The sequence below is a fragment of the Micropterus salmoides genome, unplaced genomic scaffold, assembly GCF_014851395.1.
Source record: "Micropterus salmoides isolate LMB-PRFRI ecotype aquatic unplaced genomic scaffold, ASM1485139v1 Ms_hic_scaffold_4, whole genome shotgun sequence".
Taxonomy (NCBI): Eukaryota; Metazoa; Chordata; class Actinopteri; order Centrarchiformes; family Centrarchidae; genus Micropterus; species Micropterus salmoides.
This window is the reverse complement of record NW_024043372.1, coordinates 18355415-18374337: the sequence shown is the minus strand read 5'-3', so window position 1 is coordinate 18374337 and position 18923 is coordinate 18355415. Positions and strand designations below refer to the sequence as shown.

Genomic DNA, 18923 nt, shown 5'->3' with positions numbered 1-18923 from the left:
ATAGAGAGGCCAGGTGCTAAAACTAACAAAATATCAGGAGTTACAAATTATCATAACCACTCGTGTTGACAGCTAACATGGGACGAGTACAATAAATGCTCTTAGATAGGAGATTGCGCCACATTCATGCAAAGTTCTCTCGGATGTCTTAATTTAGCATGTGATAGATGCAATATTCCTAACAGGAAGAAAGTTTTCTGACCGTCACACAGAAATGAACGACCCTGTTATGTAACATCATCGGTTGTACGTCCTCACATAAATGATGGACATTTAAATGTGGAAAAATTAAATGATCAGACAAACAGAATCAGAAAGTACTGCAGAGCTCACTTATTTGCTGCTGAAGCATGCAACACACCCTCACTGTAGGAGAGACTACCGTGACAGGGTGCATGACTACGAGCTCTGACAGTGTGCTCTCTGCAAGGTCGTATGTCATGATTTGGATAATTGTGTGTCTACTCTAATCAGCCGCCAGTCACTGTGGCTCAAGTCGTGAAATCTGTTGTCAGTAACTTGGACTCTCCGCTCTCCTCTGGCTCAGGGGGCAGGCATCACATCCTGGAGAGACCCAGTATTATGTCGCTGTCCCACAGCCATGTGCCAACCAAACCGCATGAGTCAAGCCTCTGTGGTAAGTGTGGGTGGCTTCTCTCCTGTGACTACTCCCTGATCCATCTTTCTAAAACTCCCTCACACTCTTCCTCTCTATAAGTCCTTCTTTCCATGTGAATCATCAAGCCAATTTAGGTGATGAATGTTTATCCCCAGAAATTCCTCTTCACGTCCTAGTTATGATTTGACTGATGTAAATATCACTAATACTACACTGGCTTTGGAACAACATAATACAGTTCTTTTTGCCAAGCTGTAGCCTTGTCTTATGAGAGAACTGCATTACGTCACATGGACACGTGCCTATGCAAACACAAAAGGCCAGCAGACAGCAGGGAGTGGTTTTTGTGCTCTTGTACAAGTAAGGTATTTGGTGCAGGCTAGCACGTCCATCAGACTTAAGTCTTTCCCATTAGAAAATCCATTCCTCCTCTGTGTCTGCTGTTGTTTTGAATAACAGGCAACTGGGGACTAGGAAAACACATCTAGGGCCATGTCTGCTTCTACTCAAGCAGCGTGCCAACAACATGCTGACACACTCCCATGAAGTGCTGCCCGTGCTCTGCTGTTCATCTTGTGCTGACGTTATTAGTCCCATTCTTGCTCTTGCAATGACACATACGCAAGTGCATGTGGACATGTCGTATATCCATGTGAACACTCATAAACACAAACTCAACACATTCAACATTCCAAGATGCTTTATCTACTTCCTATTAGCCGAGCTTCCCAGGGCAGGGAAAAGCCAGAGGAAGCAGAGCTGTTGTTGTCTCTGTCGGCTGGGTGCTTCCTTTCCTGATAGAGGGCCAAGTAGAGATATCCCTGAAAGGAGATGTCAGAACGGGGGAGGGGGGCTGGGTGTTTTGGACCACTTTCAATGACTTACAATCTTATCTGGCTTGAGTTTGGTATGCATTCACTAGCTGGACACAGTTTGGGAGAGTGTGTTAGAGCCTCCCTGCTTCCCTTCTTCGTTACAATCAGTAAACAATTTGCAGAGTCGCAGACAGCTCATTGTTGGTCTTTCATGTAAAAACACAGTTACTTCTGAATTTTATCATGTTTTCTCTACTAATATCAGCGTTTCATGTTTAGTTCTTAATCTGAGAAGACATTGAATTAACTATTTTATAGGGTTTTTTATTTGGTATTTGCAGCATTCCAGACAGTCTTTCAAAGGAGCTACTTTCAGCACTTTAATGAGCAAGTACTTAATTAGTGGGTCCTGGTGGGAACACTTTGCAAGCTCACTTCAAAGAAGATTGCAGCTATGCAGGCTATGCTCAAAGCACTCACTGTAACGCAGCAAATTGTTTTATGTAAACAACAGAAGTCTATTATACTTCATAGTGCTGATGTCCCAAACATCTGTTTAAAACGTGATGTTTTTCTTCTGCTGCATTTTAAGATGCTTACTTTCAGTTTGAATTTTAATCTGAGTAAACATTTGAAGACAGGACACCTTCCAGTCTGTCAAGTCTGTCTATGACTCTGTGTGTCCTCATGCAATTGTGGCCTGACAAGCTCAATCTGTGTGAAAATGCAATCATGGTTGTGTTTGTGGTGGATGTAATGTAAACATTAGGCTCCTCTTCCTCCGGTCTCCTCATCCTGTTAACAGATAAGAGTTACGGAAATGGATATGATTAATTAATGAAGCGTAGAGCAGATGTGTTGAGGCTATCGTTGGTAGGCTAGATAGCCGAGCTTATCATTGTCAAGGAAACATGATTGGTAATTGGATGGCCGGCTACCATTGCCTACAAATGAAGGACACAGATAGTGATGTCTCCGACGTCACAGACACACATGCTCATGGAATATTAGCCGTGCTTGAATCTTAAGCTTTGTGCTCAAGTGTACTATGTGCAGAGTTATTCAAGGATATAGGATATAGCAGCATTTTATTTAGGCAAGGCTAATTATAAGGCTGTAGTCAGAGAGAGACAAGTTTAAGGGCTTAATTGTCTGATGTCTAACATGTTTGATCTACCTGAAAACTCATAGAAACTTTACATGAGTTGAGAATGTTTTTGCAATACTTGTTCAAAATTCTGATAAAGTAGTATTGCTAGGCATGCTGTACTAAAAGGGATGCCATTTTCGTTCTTTTGTAAAACAAGAGAAAGTGTTCATTTCTTTATTCTTTTGAAAAAAGTCTTCTGAAGACAGACACTTTCAGAGCCTGGATCAGGTCATGAGAGATACCATAAAAGGCTCTGTAACGCAAGCAAAGTGTCAGTGTGTCTTAACCATTTTGACATGAACATCATAACATTTAAATCCAGTCCTTCAGCAAAGGCAATCTGAGGTCAGAGGGACATGTATGTGAGAGTGATTTCTCTTAGAGAAGAGTAAAATGACATTGTTTTCCTGTGTAGTGGATATCTCAGAATGTTTTTCATTAAATGGGATTCGGGGAAGACTCCAAAATGATAGAGTAATTATGTGTTTAAAGGGAGATTTGTGGGTCTTAAGTATAGACTACTGCTCTCAAAGTGTTGTTTAGAGTGTGGAAAAAATATGAAAATCTTAATAACTTAAGAACATGCATTTCTGTCTCTCTGTCTGACTATTGCCTGTGTGTAAACTCATGTGCAGGCGTCTATGTGTACACCTATTTTTTTCACAAGTCAATATAAGTTTATGTGCACGTCTGTGTATACAGCAAAGTCTGTTTTTTTGCTTGACGAGGAAGTAACAAGCACCTTGTGCCCTGTGAGCTCGATGTACACCTCCCACACGCCTTCAGGCTCCAGAGGCCCTTGCAGTGTTTGGTCTGGGGCGGCTCCCTGGCTGATTTATTTCCTGCCAGAGACCACAGCAGTGCATGGAGGACAGCATCTGCAGGTTTTGCCGGAAGGCGGAGAGAAGGCAAGAATAAACTGAGATTTTGCGCTAAATTTACAATCGTTAATTCCACATTTCATCGCCTCTTCAAACGGAAGCTGTTCGTCTGTAGAAGCAGTTAGCTCACTGAATGTACAGCAGACCTGGGGGACAAAGCTGTTTGACAAGCTAAGTCAGAATTACACTGTTGTGCCAAAGGAATCAGAGCTCAAGAACTATCAGCTTCACTTCTTACATGATTTAAAAATAACTAATTTCATTACTTTTCTTTTCTGCTGCGCTGAGAATTATCTGCTGGCTCCAAGATAATTACAAGCCTTATTTAAACCTGACTTTGAATGTTCTTTAGACTAAATTTACAAAGCAGTGAAGCAGGCTCCTGTGAAGCCTCTATTTTGCCTTCTGTTTTGTGTTGGCATTTTCATAGTGTAAAATAAGTCACTTTCTATCATTTTCACTTAGAAGCAAGTACAATAAATATAAAAAATAAAAAGATGAAAATAGTGAGATTGTCACATACTGGCTCAGGGAATGTGACAAGGAGGGAGTCCACACAGGATATTTAGTTAGAACAAGTGTAAATTATCATACCTAAAGTAAACACAAATGAATAAATCAGAGGAAATCAGCAATATCAACAATGAAAGCAATGCATGTATGGAGCATGTGTTGGAGCAATAGAAGGTCACACAATCATAGATGCAAGTTGTAGGCAGGGAGAGACTGGACGTAATACATGGGCCAGCTTTTATTGCTCAAGGGCCCAGTTGAGCATAATCAGCTGACGAACCTCCCATGTCAGCCAATTGACCCTTCGCTAAGCCACACCCCGAATACACAGCTGGCTAGTCACAGAGCAGTATAGGACTTGCTCTAACTGATGTCCGACACTTTCGTGGCTGCACTCCATTGACTCAAAAGCAAAAAGAGTAATTTTCTGGCTTTTTTTGGCTTTATTTTTCTTAGAAATAGTCAAATGCCGTTCCTTGTCCACTTGTAATAGTTACAGTCTCTCCCCAGAGAGGTTGAAAGGAGAAGTAGGATTTATTCTCTTTCCAAATCCAGAAATTCTTTTGCTGTGGATTGTTCCTAAAGTAATGTTAGTTAGCTAACGCTAGCTAACTTCATTCTGAATGTAATGTAATAAAGTCCTACTGTTCTGATTTTTAATGATTGTAATAATGAATAGAAACCTACCTAGCTTTACAAGTTAACAGTTTAACAGTGTTGATCCTTAATATCGTTGTCTTTTGTCTCAATCGTCAGGGGATGTGGTGGTTCACTTGTACTGTGTGATCGGTAGGCTTTAGCTTCTACCTTTAATTTTTTTCACATCCGTTTCAGTCAGTTTGACAGCCTGAATACAACCTTCAAATGTATAATGCAACTGCAAAACTGTCTGCTTCTTTTTGAGATCGCTTTTTCCAACAAATTTGACAATATTTCTCCGGGGAGTGCAATAACAGCCTTGACATTGACAAAAAGGCTATAGGCTACAATAAGGAAACAAAATGAAGAGAAATTTACATACCTCAATTTTAACTTTAACTTCATTTAAAAGGGCACCCATCACATTAGGATGACTATAACACAAACATGCTCACATATGAACAGTGACTTAAACCTCTGACCACCATCCATATTACCAGATACAATCCCCCCTACCCAGCAATCTTGGATCCAGGGGTGCAATTAAAAGGATGAGAAGCTGGTCCACAGGCAAGTCAATAATCACATGACAAAACTAGTGCTTATAGGTACACGCATTGACAGTTTCTGAACTCTTTATGACCCAAAGAGTTTAAAACGGTACCAAACTCAAATTGCAGATAGTTTAGCAGGAACACAGACTCAACCCCTGACCCAAAGTACACAACCAAATGATCTCAGAATGAGCACCAAAGCTCATCACAAATGAAGATGGCCTGCAGCTACACATAACATCTCACAATGCATCGTCATACAGCATAAACACTAAACTGGAAATAACACATAAGCTAAACCAAAGTAGCATACCAGAAAAGTTCCTGTAAACAAAGGCTCACTAACTAACCAAGTCATTGAAAGATGCAAAAAAGAAAAGAAACCAAGCTACAACAAAGCTCACTACAATCAAACAAAGCATGAGCTATAGCACTGTATAAACCAAAGCTAGCAGGCCAAGCTGTGAAGTTGCAGACTCTAACATGATGGTTAACAACTTCCCCACTGCCGAGATTTTAGTTCATCTATCACACCAAAATCTCCCATAAATTTAAGCACATTAAGACATGCCGGGTTTAAGGCAATTGAACAGTACATCACATCAAGACTAGACAGAAAGCATTGATTTTACAGTTTCAACCATAGTATTGTTAAGATTACAAACCTTAAAGAGAAAAACCCTAATACCCCCTAATACTCCCCATCTCTAATCTTAATAGTTCCATTCGCTATCTAACTGGTCTCATCCTAGTCTTCAAACAGATAGTGGTGGTGGGATCTTATGCGCTTATTCCACTGGAACCAAAAGGCGACTGGAAGGGAACCAGAGAAATGCTCCAAAGACATTGTCTTCAGTTTTCTCCGCCACACTAAATGAAAACAAACTGGTTAGTCTCCAGAGGGTACAAAGGGGGTGCGTGTCTCCTACAAACTAATGTGGCTATACTCACCCAAAAGACATGCATTTTAACTTTCAAACAAATGGGTTTGCAAAATAAACAAATTTAGGACAAATGCTACTTCCTTCATCATCCATCAAAAGCAAACTCCACAAAAGTAACCAGCCTTAAGAACAAAAAACCTTGCAGAATACTGACAAAAATCTTATCCACAATGCTAAACCCCAAAGGCACTTTATTCTACACTACTGAAAATGCACCTAAAACTCATTTTAGCATTCACTAACCACAAGGGTCATAAAGCAAATGGGTCACCAGAATACAAATTAACAATTCCTTATTTGACACACTATGCTCGATTTAACCTTACCAAATGGGTTTGTATCCCGAGCCTCCATTTGGTACAGGCTGGCTCAGTGACACGGAGGGAGTCCAGACAAGTTTTTCTTAAAACAAGTGCAGTTTATTCAAACTAAAGTTAACACAAAGTAACGATGAGGTGTGGAAATCAGCCATAGAAACAATGAAAGCAATTCATGGTTGTGTGGTATATATGCAGTGTAGGCATTGCCGTGCAGAAGAAAGCAACACAACGTGGACGTTAGCCATAAGAAGGGAGAGACCAGACTGAATACGTGGGCCAGCTTTTACAGCCCAAGGGCCAAATTGAGCTTAATCAGCTGATGATCCTTCCATGTCAGCCAACCGGCCGCTGAGGTTGGCCATGACAGCCTCCAAGACAGTGGGAGGGGCGTCACAAATTAAAAGAATTACCATCATGTCTTGGTAAAATAGTGTTGGGCCACTGTGAGTCTCCACAACAGCTACAATGATCTTTGCCATAGATTCTACAAGTCTGTGTAGCTCTACTGGAAGAAAATCTCCCATAGGATCTGTTGACGAAGAAGGATACTGTAATTTGACCTCGTGTTTATACTCATCAGATCTTTCAGTGTTCCTCTCCTTCCTTGAATCCTTGAATTTATTTAGGTTTTTCCTTTAAATTATCACCTGTCTGTATAACATGAAACAGTAAAATTAAGATAATAAATGTGAAATCTTGACTGTGAATTAACTCTTCAGAAAGGGTACAAATGATGTTGTGGTGTACAGTAGAGGGCAGTTTAGTTATTCATCTGGCTGAGCTTTCAGCATATAGCCTCAAGGCCGTCATAGTCCATGTACCCTTACCACTGAGTTCAGGACAGGGCCGCATTTCCACCCACGAACTCTTCCTGGAGGGCCACATTTTGCCCCAAACATATGCGTCTGCACAGCCAACCTGCTCATAGGGGATGGAAAATGAGAGCTGGACCTCATCTGCATTCTCCTGGACCCGAAGGCTTGCTCGTTAAGAGGCTTGTGTGAGCAATGATCCAGAGCATTTCTGTTGTGAGGAATTAATGTGGCTGCTGCCCAGCGCCAGATCAGGTAGTCTGGCTGACTTCATCAGGGGCCCTAAATCCATGTGTGAATGGAACAAAAGGCACTCTGACAAAGCACATACTCTGCCCTGAATGACTAAGTCCCTGTCATCAGGCCCTGCCACATGCACTCACTCATGCACAATCACACACACACAAATGGGGGAAACAGGACTTGTTCTGCTCACTGACTGTAGGTCATCTGTGGTGGCATCCTTCATTATACATGTGTTTTTCTGTACCTAGAGAGCAATGCTTTCTTATCCCTGTGGCTACTGATTTATACCATACTCCATTAGAAGTGCCTCTTTTTGATGGCAAGCCTGCTGATCTCCTCTGTAGACAACATCTGAAATCTTTATCAGCAGAGCTGTGGGGCCTTGGGTCCCGCTGTGTGCTGTGTTTCTAATATCCACCATGAGTGAGGTTGAACCAGGAAATCAGGGAAAGAGCAAACTCCCCCAGCAATCAGTTGTTACGTAAGATTAATAGATTGCTACATTAAGCGAAGCGCAAACCTTCTCCTCTACAGGCTGACATCAGGAACACCGGAAACCTGGGATACTCATCGGCCAAATGCCAGAAACTCCTGTTTTGGACGTTTGAAATACAATACAGGCATTACATTGCAGGAAAACTGGTAATGTACTGTATTTCTTCATGAGACCCTTTAGGATTCAATAATGCAACCAGAACAGAAAATGAAAGTGAAACATGGCTGACGTTCTGTACACTGAATGTTAGTTGTGTGACCGGAAACAAGGCATATTAGGAGCTGGTTTCCATCTGTGTTAGTCAAGACTGCGGTGCAGTCTGTGAGCGAGTTGGAACTGAACCAGTGGCTGGAGAAAGTCGACCCAGCGTGACGTTCTCCATCACACCACAGCTGTCGTTTTCACAGCTTCTCCCCAAACACCAGGCACAAATGAGAATGTTTGTGTGGGTCTCTGTGTATGGGATTATGTGTGACTGAATGTTGATCTACAGTATGTTCCCATCCTTTTTACCACTTCCCAAAACCCCCAAAAGAAGAATTATATAATAACCAGCCATCATCATTACTAATACAATTTTGATTCAGTCTCATAGGATGAGCCCGCCAATAACACCCCCGGTCTATGTCTAAATTGATCCTCGGGTTGTAGAGACTAAACACACCCTGTCATCATCAAGGAGGCAGACTGGCTTGCTCCACCCATTACTAACAGCAGGCTGTGGCTACACTTGAACCACTGAACATAGCAATGTCAGGGAGTGATGCAATGATGACTCGTTATTGCTGCCTTTGATTATATTGTGCTTCAGAATAGAAAATACCTGTGTATGAGGCAATTTATCCTAAAATCCCTTCGTTTCCCATAAGTCTTTGTACCAATACAGGAAGTGATTAATAACTGAAGCAGCTTGAGGACTGTTGGTGGTTTGCAGTAGTTAACAAGTAGAAGTGCTTTAATATGGTACTATTTACATTGTAGTGAGAGATGACAGCCCGTTGCCTGGGGATTTGTGTTTTGTTTCCACGGCGGGAGCCAAGTGTGTGTGGGTCTGCCAGACGAAGCCACGATCCAGCAGTAAGACACGGTGATGTGTCAGCCTGACCCTTGACTGTGGAGCTTGCAGCTGCACTGACTAGATGCACAGCTCATCTGCAGTGTGAACCATGAGGGCAAGACACAGTCATGTTGAAATTAAGTGCATTCTGTCTGTGCACTACTGTTGTATTCATCTGTAAATAATTAAGGATTGATTGACCTTCTTTGCACTCAAAATAATTGTCAGTTGTTCCAAAATTAGCAAATACATTTAAACAAGACAGGTCAAATAAGTTCACTCTCAATTACAAAAATCCATATCTTCTTTTCAAGGTTTTGAAATTGCATATCTGCGAGTATATATCCGTGTAAAACTTGAAGGTTTTTCTGGAAGCCACATTTTATGGCCTGTATCAGCAGATGGAGTTTGATGGAAGAGAGCAGAGACAATTCTTAAATAGAGGAAAGAGGGGTTATGATCTTGAACCAATATCGGACCACCTGCAACAGCCAACCAAATGGCACCATGACAACTGAGCAAACTCCATCTGCTGATGGTTAAGATTATATGTATTCATAATAAATTAAAGAATGTGTTTGGGGAGGTTTGTTGACATAATACTAAATTACATTTAAAAAAAAATCCACCACAAGTTTTTTCAAAAACAACATTCCCACTATAAAGCTTTTCTGTGAGAAGTTTTTATTGGTGTCACTTTTATTTAAAATGTTCACAGCCATGTCTTTGGATTATCTTTGGTAATGGACACGCTGTTTCTGGAAAGACACATTGCTATTGACTTTTTTAGATGTAATTTTTTGCTTTGACCACCACAAAAAGAAAATTCCATTCACCTCTATTGTAGTGGGGTGACATTTACTGTACCTCCGAATCTACTGTATCTATCTAATATGTCCCTGTTTGTATTGTGGGTGAACTGACTCTTTAAGATGGTTTTTAAAGGTGTCAGCAGCAGCCTCATATCTTATGTGTGAAGCAAACCTTTGTTTGAACCATTCCTTTGTTGAAAACAGAGTAAAAACAACCACAGTTTAATCCCTATTCACTGGAATCTTGTGCTGACCAACAGGCTTGATGTCACATTACCTCACTGAACCTTTTGCTGCTGTGTTTATATCAGTGTGAACTTTGGATGCAGTCTAAATATGCCCGTAATTTAATTACCTCAGCAGGCGGAGGCAATGTGACCTCCATAATAAATCATTTACACAGTGATGATACAGGTTGTTGGGGTTTTTTTTGCCTTGTTTTTCCAACTAAACTCCACCCTTCCTGTTGGTGCAGGATTCGTACTAATAAGCTGCGAGGCTGAAGCTTCATTTCATAAGTATATGTGATGGAGTATGAGCCACAAAGGGAAATTCCTTTCTGCTGAGGAATACGAGCCCAAGGTGTCTTTTTTTGGTGGGGGGGTGGGGTGATAAAGCGCAGCGTCACTCATGAAACAGAACCAAAGAAAAGACAGAGTAAATTTTCCTGGGAAGCATATCTTTGACACGAGTTCTTTCATCTGCCATCTCAAATTCATCAGCTCTGCCTCTGGCTCTGGGTGCTTATCTCCCTCCCTGACTAACTTTTTTCCCCTTCCCTAACTAACTTTATAAGGAACTTCCTGTTAGTGATGACATCACAACATGGCTCACAAGTAGGGAGGGGAGGATGGGCTGAAGTAGGAGGAGAGGCAGTTTGGACCTGAAGCCTATTTATCCCACTGACTGTGTCTGTTTGGTGGAACATGGATTCAGTGATTTAAAGCAGGAATACATGTAAACAGGTTTTATTGAACTGGATTTCAGAACATTTCATTTTTTTCGCTTTTAAAAATGTACCTTTATCATTATAGATGAGTTTTCTCTGCACCATCAGTCACATCAAACTTGTAAATCATTTTTAATCTAAACTCTGACGGTCATATCATTCACTTTAACACACACTCACCTGGTAAATTATTTCACCCCTTCCTCTGCTGGTCACAGCTGGCCCAAAGGAATCCCAAAAATGTGCTTGATATTATAAAGGGGGATTAATGAGTGTCTGGCCCATGTAGGGGCCCACTATGTGATTATAAACCATTTGGGTTTGGGAGAACCTGTGCACAAGCTGAGAAGATTTTACAAACTCAGGCACAAGAACACTCTGTTCTCGCTCAACACACACACACCTCTGCTTTCTGCCACTATTGATTCAACGCACGAGTTGTTTGTAGCCATTGTATCGTTGTGTTTGGTTAGTGTGCATGTCAGTGTTGGGTTTGTTTAGCTCAGTTAGGTTGGGTGACATAGTTAATACAACACCACTTAAGGCTTAAGAAAGCTAGGTGACTGGAAATGGAGGGTGTGAGGGATTGCACGTCCAAGATTATTCATATATTACCCTGAACTGAAACAAAGAAGAACCTTTATATATCAATCCTGTCGCCTACATTATTTAATTACACTGTGTTCAAGTGACCATTATGTCAGGTAAACAGAGAACAGGTCCAGCTAAAAGAAAATGCCCAGGGTGATCTGATAAGCCAGCAGCTAAACAATCTGGACTCCATTCAGTTGGCAGCAGAATACTTTGCAGATAAGTGTGTGTTTCTTTGCCTGCTGTCTGTGTTATCTACCCTGGAGCCATCCTCATTACTTCCTCTGTCTCTCTGCAGATCTGCACAGTTTACTTTTGACTGCAGCATGCATGCTTGTTGTTTATGAAACCACACAGGAGACACATTTAAAGTACAATTTAGGTCACACATTTTGTGACCTAAAAGCTTATACAGGCTAAACTCACAGGATGATGTTTGACTTTAACTATCACTTAAACTGCTGCAACAGTATACACTTATGAATACAACAAATCTCCCTGAGCTGCATTTTAATTTATTCACAGAGAAGCTGCATGTCTCATAGTTGAGGTTTTTACTGTATAGCTGCTGAATGTCCCCCAACCCATTCGAAGAGTTAATCAGCTGACTTGTGTTCACACCTGCTCTATTCTCTAAGCTTAAACGCAGAGACAAAATGAAGCACTGCAGACTTTGATCACATCAAGTTAACTTATGTTTAAATTAGTCCATGTTCAAGGGTGATTCTGCAATCCAAATGCACTCAGCCTGTCGTGCTGCACGTACACGGCGGGCTGGTGAAAATGAATGACTGTGCCTTTAAGGGCAAGTGTGCAAGGCGGAGCCACTGCGTCTCTCGTGTGGTGGAGCTTATAAAACATTGCTCAGTACAGCACCAGACTTATTTTAAAGTGTCATATTGTAGCTGGAGCGTGATCGATGTTCTGGCGCCCTGTTCCTGATGCAATAGAAATAGAAAGATTAAAGAGTCAAACCAAAGCCCTCCACAGACACCGAGGAGCTTAATTTGACCAAAGAGGAGTCTAGGACTCAGTGAGCGGAGGAGAACTGCGAAGTTATTAAGGTGAGTTCAGAAAAGTGATTTGAAATGGCTTGTGTAGGCTACAGTTAGAACCCATGTCTCGCCTGTCTATTGTTTTGTATGTTGGTGCCAGCACGATAGACACAGATGATTGGTGCAAAGTGAGGCTCTATTGCCATTATTTGTGGGATGTGCTTTAGGATAGAGCAAGCCATTCAAAGGAGAAAGTTGTCTTTTAGTCGGAATTAGGAGGATTTCAAAAGTTGTGACAAAAATAAACTACACTTTGTGAATATATTTGCCAACGATTACTAGGTATATATTTTTATGATAAATAGGATATAGGCTAAAAGTTGTTTTTTTTTTGTATCCCGTTATGCCTACATAACGTGTGGCCGATTGCAAACCTGTAACTGGTTTTGATTATTTTAATTAGTCTCTTATCTGATTGTATCTTTTCATCTTAAATGAAATGGAAATTTATTCTGTATCATCATTAGGCTACCTGCCCTTGCCAGATAGCTGACTTGTGTGTTATGGTGTGAGTCACCTGCCTGCTAGAGGGCTTTTAACCATTATTATCTCAATCCGGTAAAGTGAGGGGGTGTGCGCGCTTTTTGCTTGCCGCACAGGTAGAGCGGGTATTGTTGCTCGGAAACCGCTGCAGTTGTGTCATGAGCGGGGTGTGAACTCTTTCAAGGTCTGTGTGTGACTACTACAATCCTGAATCAAAGGCAAGCTATCTGCTGATGCTTTACATCACAACCCCACCAGACCTCCTCCTTTCCAGCACCCTGTGTCATCTTCACACTCACAATGAACCAGTCTACCTATTGTATAAACAGAAAGGCCAGACTTGACTGTAAAAAGACTCCCGTTCACTGGTCAAAGGATCTGAATTAAGTGACTTAAAGAATTCTTCTTTAAGGGGGCTAATCCTCTGCATGACTGCACATCATTTGTTTAATAGTGTAGCCTGTAAATGCTGCTATGGTTAACTGCCAGCATGAACTGTCTTTGCACCTGTTGCAAGAGGAAGCACAAGTCCCCAGGGGTTCATTATCGAGGATCATGTTGCTTCCCATCCCCGCCAAACTGAATTGACGGCCCTGGGCAGGGGGATTGCATGCCTTGTTGGGCAGTTTGGCTCAGGCTGATGCCCCAGGCTTCCTGTTGTTTTAGAGCTTTGTTTCTCACCAGCTGTCGGGGCAGCACATAATATGGCTCACAGGAGACCAGGAACGAGGGGGCTGTGTTCTTCTCAGTCATCCCTCCAAGGAGGACAGCGTGTCTCTGGATGTGCGTGCACCTCTTTTGTGGTCTCCAGAAGAGATGACCACTATGGCTAGGGATGCACCTGTTTTCCTGCATTCTGAAAAACAGGATTAATGGTCTTCAAAAGACTTCTGATAGGGCACTGAAGTAATTTGAAAATTTGCTGCAACAATGCACAGTGAACTCAGACATGGTGACTTTCTAATATCATTTCATCAGAGATTGTGACATACTGAACAGGTTAATCCAGTGTGAGGCATCAGATTTTGCTTCCAGTGTATCCTTGACCCCAGAAATATTGATACGGTGCAGGGTTTCTTCCCCTCTGAATATTATATACATTGTTTACTCCCTCACACATACTTGACATGACAGGTCATTTGACTTAAGGAGTTCTTGCAACATCAGGTATATCTCAGGAGGAGCCCCTTCCTCTGCTGTTCAGGACAAGCAAGATTGTAGCACTGGAGCGCAGCACAGTCCAGTTTTAAAATAAACTGTAAACTTATTAAGAGTGGAGGCACTGTCAGTAGGGATAGAAGTCTGAAAGTTGGTTAATGAGTTGACAACTTCTGTTTTGTTGAATTTAGGCTGGCTATAGGTGAAATATAAAGATCATTCAGTGACTATTGAAACACCTAAGCTGGTGAAAACTGTATTTGTCTATTTGTATATCAGTCTAAATATTTTAGTTGTACTGACAAATAAGTAAAAACTGAAACACTTATTGCTCTCACTGTTTCCACTTTACAAAACTCAACTTTCTAATTAGGTAAGAAAAGATGGTATCTATGTTTGGTTTCACATCATGCAATCTCTATCCCACCTTTCCCAATTTTGGTCTACCTACTGCTTTTATGCTTTTTTATTTTTTTTGCTAAATACAATGAGACCAGAACATTATGTATAATGTCATCAACATGTGTCCTAAAATCTTGTTAAACTGAGCTTTTGTCATTCCTCTGTCATAGATTGTTGTCATGTCTTGGTGGGCAGCAGGGGAGATTTGTGAAATTTGCTCTCTATTTTAATATCAGGATTTTCTTTCTTTTAGCTTCACCAGAGGATGTTGACTCTGTTTTTAGATATTATTTTTCAGTAGCGCATATTTTGTTTCTTGTCATCTGCTTTTTCTTTCAACCTCCCTTCACCTTCATTCATGGCTGTGTCTTGGCTGTTTTACAGTTACACCACAAGCAGTGGCAGCCAGCCGGGCGATCTGAGTGTTTCCTGGCTTTGATGCGACCCGAGTGTGCCTGGAGCATGTCCACAGTGGGCCTGACTGCCCAGGAGATCTCTTTTCCCATAGAAAACCCCTTCCTGAGGGGCAGATACTGTCACAGCATGGCTGGATCCAAACCCTCTTGGAGCTATCGCCATGAACTGGACAAGTGAGTGTTCAGATGCCAGGACTAGTTGTCCATTTTTAGAAAGGGATGGTTTTTCAAATCTGCATGACATGCTGAAGTTTTATGGTCAGTCAGATATTTCTTGTACAATGAAATGTTACGTGGCTTATTTAAACTGGTACTAATCAAATGTTTTTTAACAGCTTCTACTTCAGTATGAACACCGCACACACAGATCACAGCTCACGTGCCCATCAAAAGGGGCCACCTCCACCGTCTCTAAGTTATGAAAGTAAGTACACATAGACAATACACAAATGCTCCATTGTTTTGTGCCTTTTGAATCATCTGCTACATACAGGATGTATTAAGTGGTTTTCCAGAAATATAGAGAAAGCTAGTAGTCAACAGAAGTTTTATGTACAGGATACAATTAAGTTGTAGTAGTAAATTGTGATTGTCATTAACCAACCTTTACCCATTTAATACTGTGCCATTAATGTGTTGTAATTTTTCCTCTATGACAGGACATAAACACAGTCCCAGCTCACAGAGATTGCCCCCAAAGAAATCCCGGCCCTCCCATCTCTCACTGTCCTGCAGTGCCGAACCATCCACCCCAAGTCCTGTTGATGACGACCAGGTGGTCCCCTCGTTCCAGAGGCTCTCAGTTTACGAGTGTAGTAGTCCACCACAGACACCAGGCAGATGCTCCAAGCCTCTGCCCCCCATCCCTCCACAAACAGACATCTCCCCAGAGCAGGCTATGGACAATGAGGTAGAATTTTTCACGAGTTCGGATGACAGCTGCTGCTTGGTGTCTGATCAGTGTCCCAAATCGTCTCCTTTTCGATATGGAGTCCCCAGTCGAAGGAGCTTCAGGGACTGCGGGCAGATTAACTATGCTTACTATGATGGTCCATTAGGACCGCAAAGCCCAAGGCCTTCCCAACAGCAGCATCAGGCACACCCTCCACAGGAAGTGCAGGAACAGTATGAGCAGCCCCGACAGGAACCACCTGAGCCAGTGGTCTGTCAAAGACCGCAGGATAAAGCTCAAAGGAGGCTGCGGCGCTCACACTCTGGCCCAGCTGGATCCTTCAACAAGCCCTCGCTGCTGCGCCTCACATGCCACAAACGCCATACCCACAGTACCGACAAGCCTGAGGTACCACCCCCTATACCTCCACGAACAATCAAGACAGGAGACTACCGCCGCTGGTCAGCAGAGGTCTCGTCTGGGGCGTACAGCGACGAGGACAAACCACCCAAGGTGCCACCAAGGGAACCTTTGTCCAGTGGCAGCTCGCGCACCCCCAGCCCCAAGAGCCTACCAACATACATAAATGGGGTGATGCCCCCAACCCAAAGCTTTGCACCAGATCCTAAGTATGTAAGCTGTCGGGGTTTACAGCGACAGCACAGTGAGGGCTCCCCTTGCATAATTCCCGTAATGGAGAACGGCAAGAAAGCCAGCACCACACATTACTATCTCCTGCCTCAGCGGCCTGCTTTCGTGGACTCACCTTGTGTAGAGAAATTTCTGCGAGTCATGGACAGCCCTGCAGCTCGCAAAATGGAGGTGCCAGTCTCGGACTGGGACTGCCACACCAAAAGGAAAGCACATGTGGATTTAGTTTGAAAGGTTTTAGTGGAAGTAGCACAAGACTCTACATGAGCAAAAAACACTTTAAAAATGGTGAAACTGGACACTAAGAACCATCAAACTGCTGCTTTTTAAAAATAATTTTTAACCCCTCATGTATTCTGAACACACAGGATATGTGCGCACTGTATTCAGTTACTGGTAATGTTGGAATCGTGATCACAAGGAAGATACTTTTATGTAAAAACTGTATCTCTAACTATATAGATTGTGGGCAAAATTCAACATTGTAGAGCTTATTTTTTTATGAGTTTCAATATTGTGCTGTTTTTTGCTGACAATGTCGTACAATCAGAAAGTACAAGCAGGCCTTGAACTTCATGTGCTCAGTGTTTTCTGTGTTTAGAAGGTTGAGGATGTTTTGTGAGATACTGTACATTGATGCTGCTTTTGTATCTCACAAGGGACAAAAGGTCAGTAATGTAACCATGTATCACCTAATATATGAAGTCTAAATACAAGGCCAATTAATTAACAAATATGAAGGATTCTAGCAAATAAATCTCCATTCTGTTTGCTATTATAGATCAACACTGATATGGTTTCCATGCCTTGATGAAGTCTTATTCAGGCCACTATATCTGTGTAAATTTGTTTCCCACATGGCATGTTGTCATGGTACATTTTGTACTAAGTGGGTACATTACTGGTAGCTATGCATGTTTCCTTTGGAATGTCTAGTGCAGCTTTTATGGTGTAGTTGTCTGTTGATGAGTGTGGATGTGTGTGGAACCGTGGATGTGTTTGTGCATATGTGCATGTGAACAGCAGTTGGAAAAGTGTTCTGGTGATGAAATGACTATCTACAATTGGTAGAAAATTGTCAACCATACTTGTTACTGTGCTCTGCTTATTTGCAGTGCCTGCTTTTGAGTACAGCCCTCTAAAAAGTGCATGCATTTGATTGCTTTCTTTCAGTGTCCAGGTCTGTTTTGTTGCACAGAAATTGGCCTGTTGAACATAAAGTTGAATGTATGCTATTCTTCTTACTGAAATTCCACAGTTGGAGCTTATTCTTGGTCAAGCTGTGAGTTATTGCTTGAAACTAATTTGCCTCAAGTACTACCTCCCTTTTGATATTAATCCTAGATTTCACGTACTCCCCATTAATAAAGGCATAATCTGAAATTATAATCTACAGAGTTCTCCGGCTCCTTATGTGACCTGACACAATGTTTTAATTCAGTGGCACTTCAGTGCAGAGTAGCACAAAGTCAATTCTAACCGGATATCCTTAAATAGAGATTTTAGAACACGCAGATCTTACAGAGATGTTAGGCTAACCTGTTAACATAGACACATTGCAAAGACGGTGCAAGGTTTACCAACCTGACACAGACTTTCCTGTTCTGCTCATGCATTCCTGCCTTACATGATTGCAGTGGGTGTGGTCTGAGAGACTTTGGCTGCTGGCGGCCTAGAACATGTATGAATTTTATTGTTTGTAGATTATTCAAGAAGCATCAGAATGATATAGTAAATGTAGCACATGTATTGAAGTAACCCTTGGTATCAAACACGGTGTTCAGTTTGGGAAACATAACTGCTAAGGTCAAACGGTCATTGAAATATACTTTTTCTCTTCCTCCTGCTCACGAAACCTTGCCAACACAATGTTGCTTATGATTTAAATGTCTGAAAAAATGTTTACATCATACACTGATACTATTTAATCTTAAGGTATTCGTATGTCTTAGAAATAATAAAACTGAAGACTAGTTTATCAAGAATTAACTTCTTTGCTGTGGTGAAGACATGCACTGGGAGAATACAGTATGCTGTGTACAGTATTTAACAATTCCATTTGTTATGAATAGTTGATAAGTGTATAGTCTTTAAAAAGAAAGCAAAATAAAATGACTTATTTATGAACCTGTTTCATTCTGTTTCTTGAATCTGTCAAGCCTAAACTCTCAACTCAGCTGTTTGGCCTGTTTTATTACCCACACACCCTCATGCTGTGCCTTATTGTCACTGGCCTCTATCCAGAGAAAGAAGAGTGACTTACAATGGCCGACTGACAGGTGAACAGTATATTGCCTTCCTCTTCCTGGTTATGACTGCTTAGATGCTCTGTGGCAGCCAGCTTTGCACCCACAGGTTTTTAAGCACTAAACAATGTTGCAAGGGTTTGATTCTTGACTTGAGTCCATGTGGTTAGGCATGGAGCCGAAACCACAATGAGCCACAAAGAGCATTACAGGTCAAATAAT

General features: G+C 41.7%; 1 protein-coding gene across 1 annotated transcript; it reads left to right on the top strand.

Moving 5' to 3' along the window:
- The first annotated feature begins 12268 nt into the window (after positions 1 to 12268).
- errfi1a (ERBB receptor feedback inhibitor 1a) lies at positions 12269 to 18586 on the top strand. The gene is made up of 4 exons (XM_038696179.1): positions 12269 to 12462; positions 14881 to 15086; positions 15248 to 15336; positions 15572 to 18586. The coding sequence occupies exons 2-4, from the start codon at positions 14935 to 14937 to the stop codon at positions 16684 to 16686; spliced, it is 1356 nt and encodes a 451-aa protein (XP_038552107.1). The 5' UTR covers positions 12269 to 12462; positions 14881 to 14934; the 3' UTR covers positions 16687 to 18586.
- The last annotated feature ends 337 nt before the right edge of the window (positions 18587 to 18923 follow it).

Bases quoted from the DNA above. Each gene is read 5' to 3' on its own strand.
- errfi1a (XM_038696179.1), top strand. From the start codon at position 14,935: ATGCGACCCGAGTGTGCCTGGAGCATGTCCACAGTGGGCCTGACTGCC. The intron at 15,087-15,247 runs GTGAGTGTTCAG...GTTTTTTAACAG, and splicing joins TATCGCCATGAACTGGACAA to CTTCTACTTCAGTATGAACA. The intron at 15,337-15,571 runs GTAAGTACACAT...CCTCTATGACAG, and splicing joins ACCGTCTCTAAGTTATGAAA to GACATAAACACAGTCCCAGC.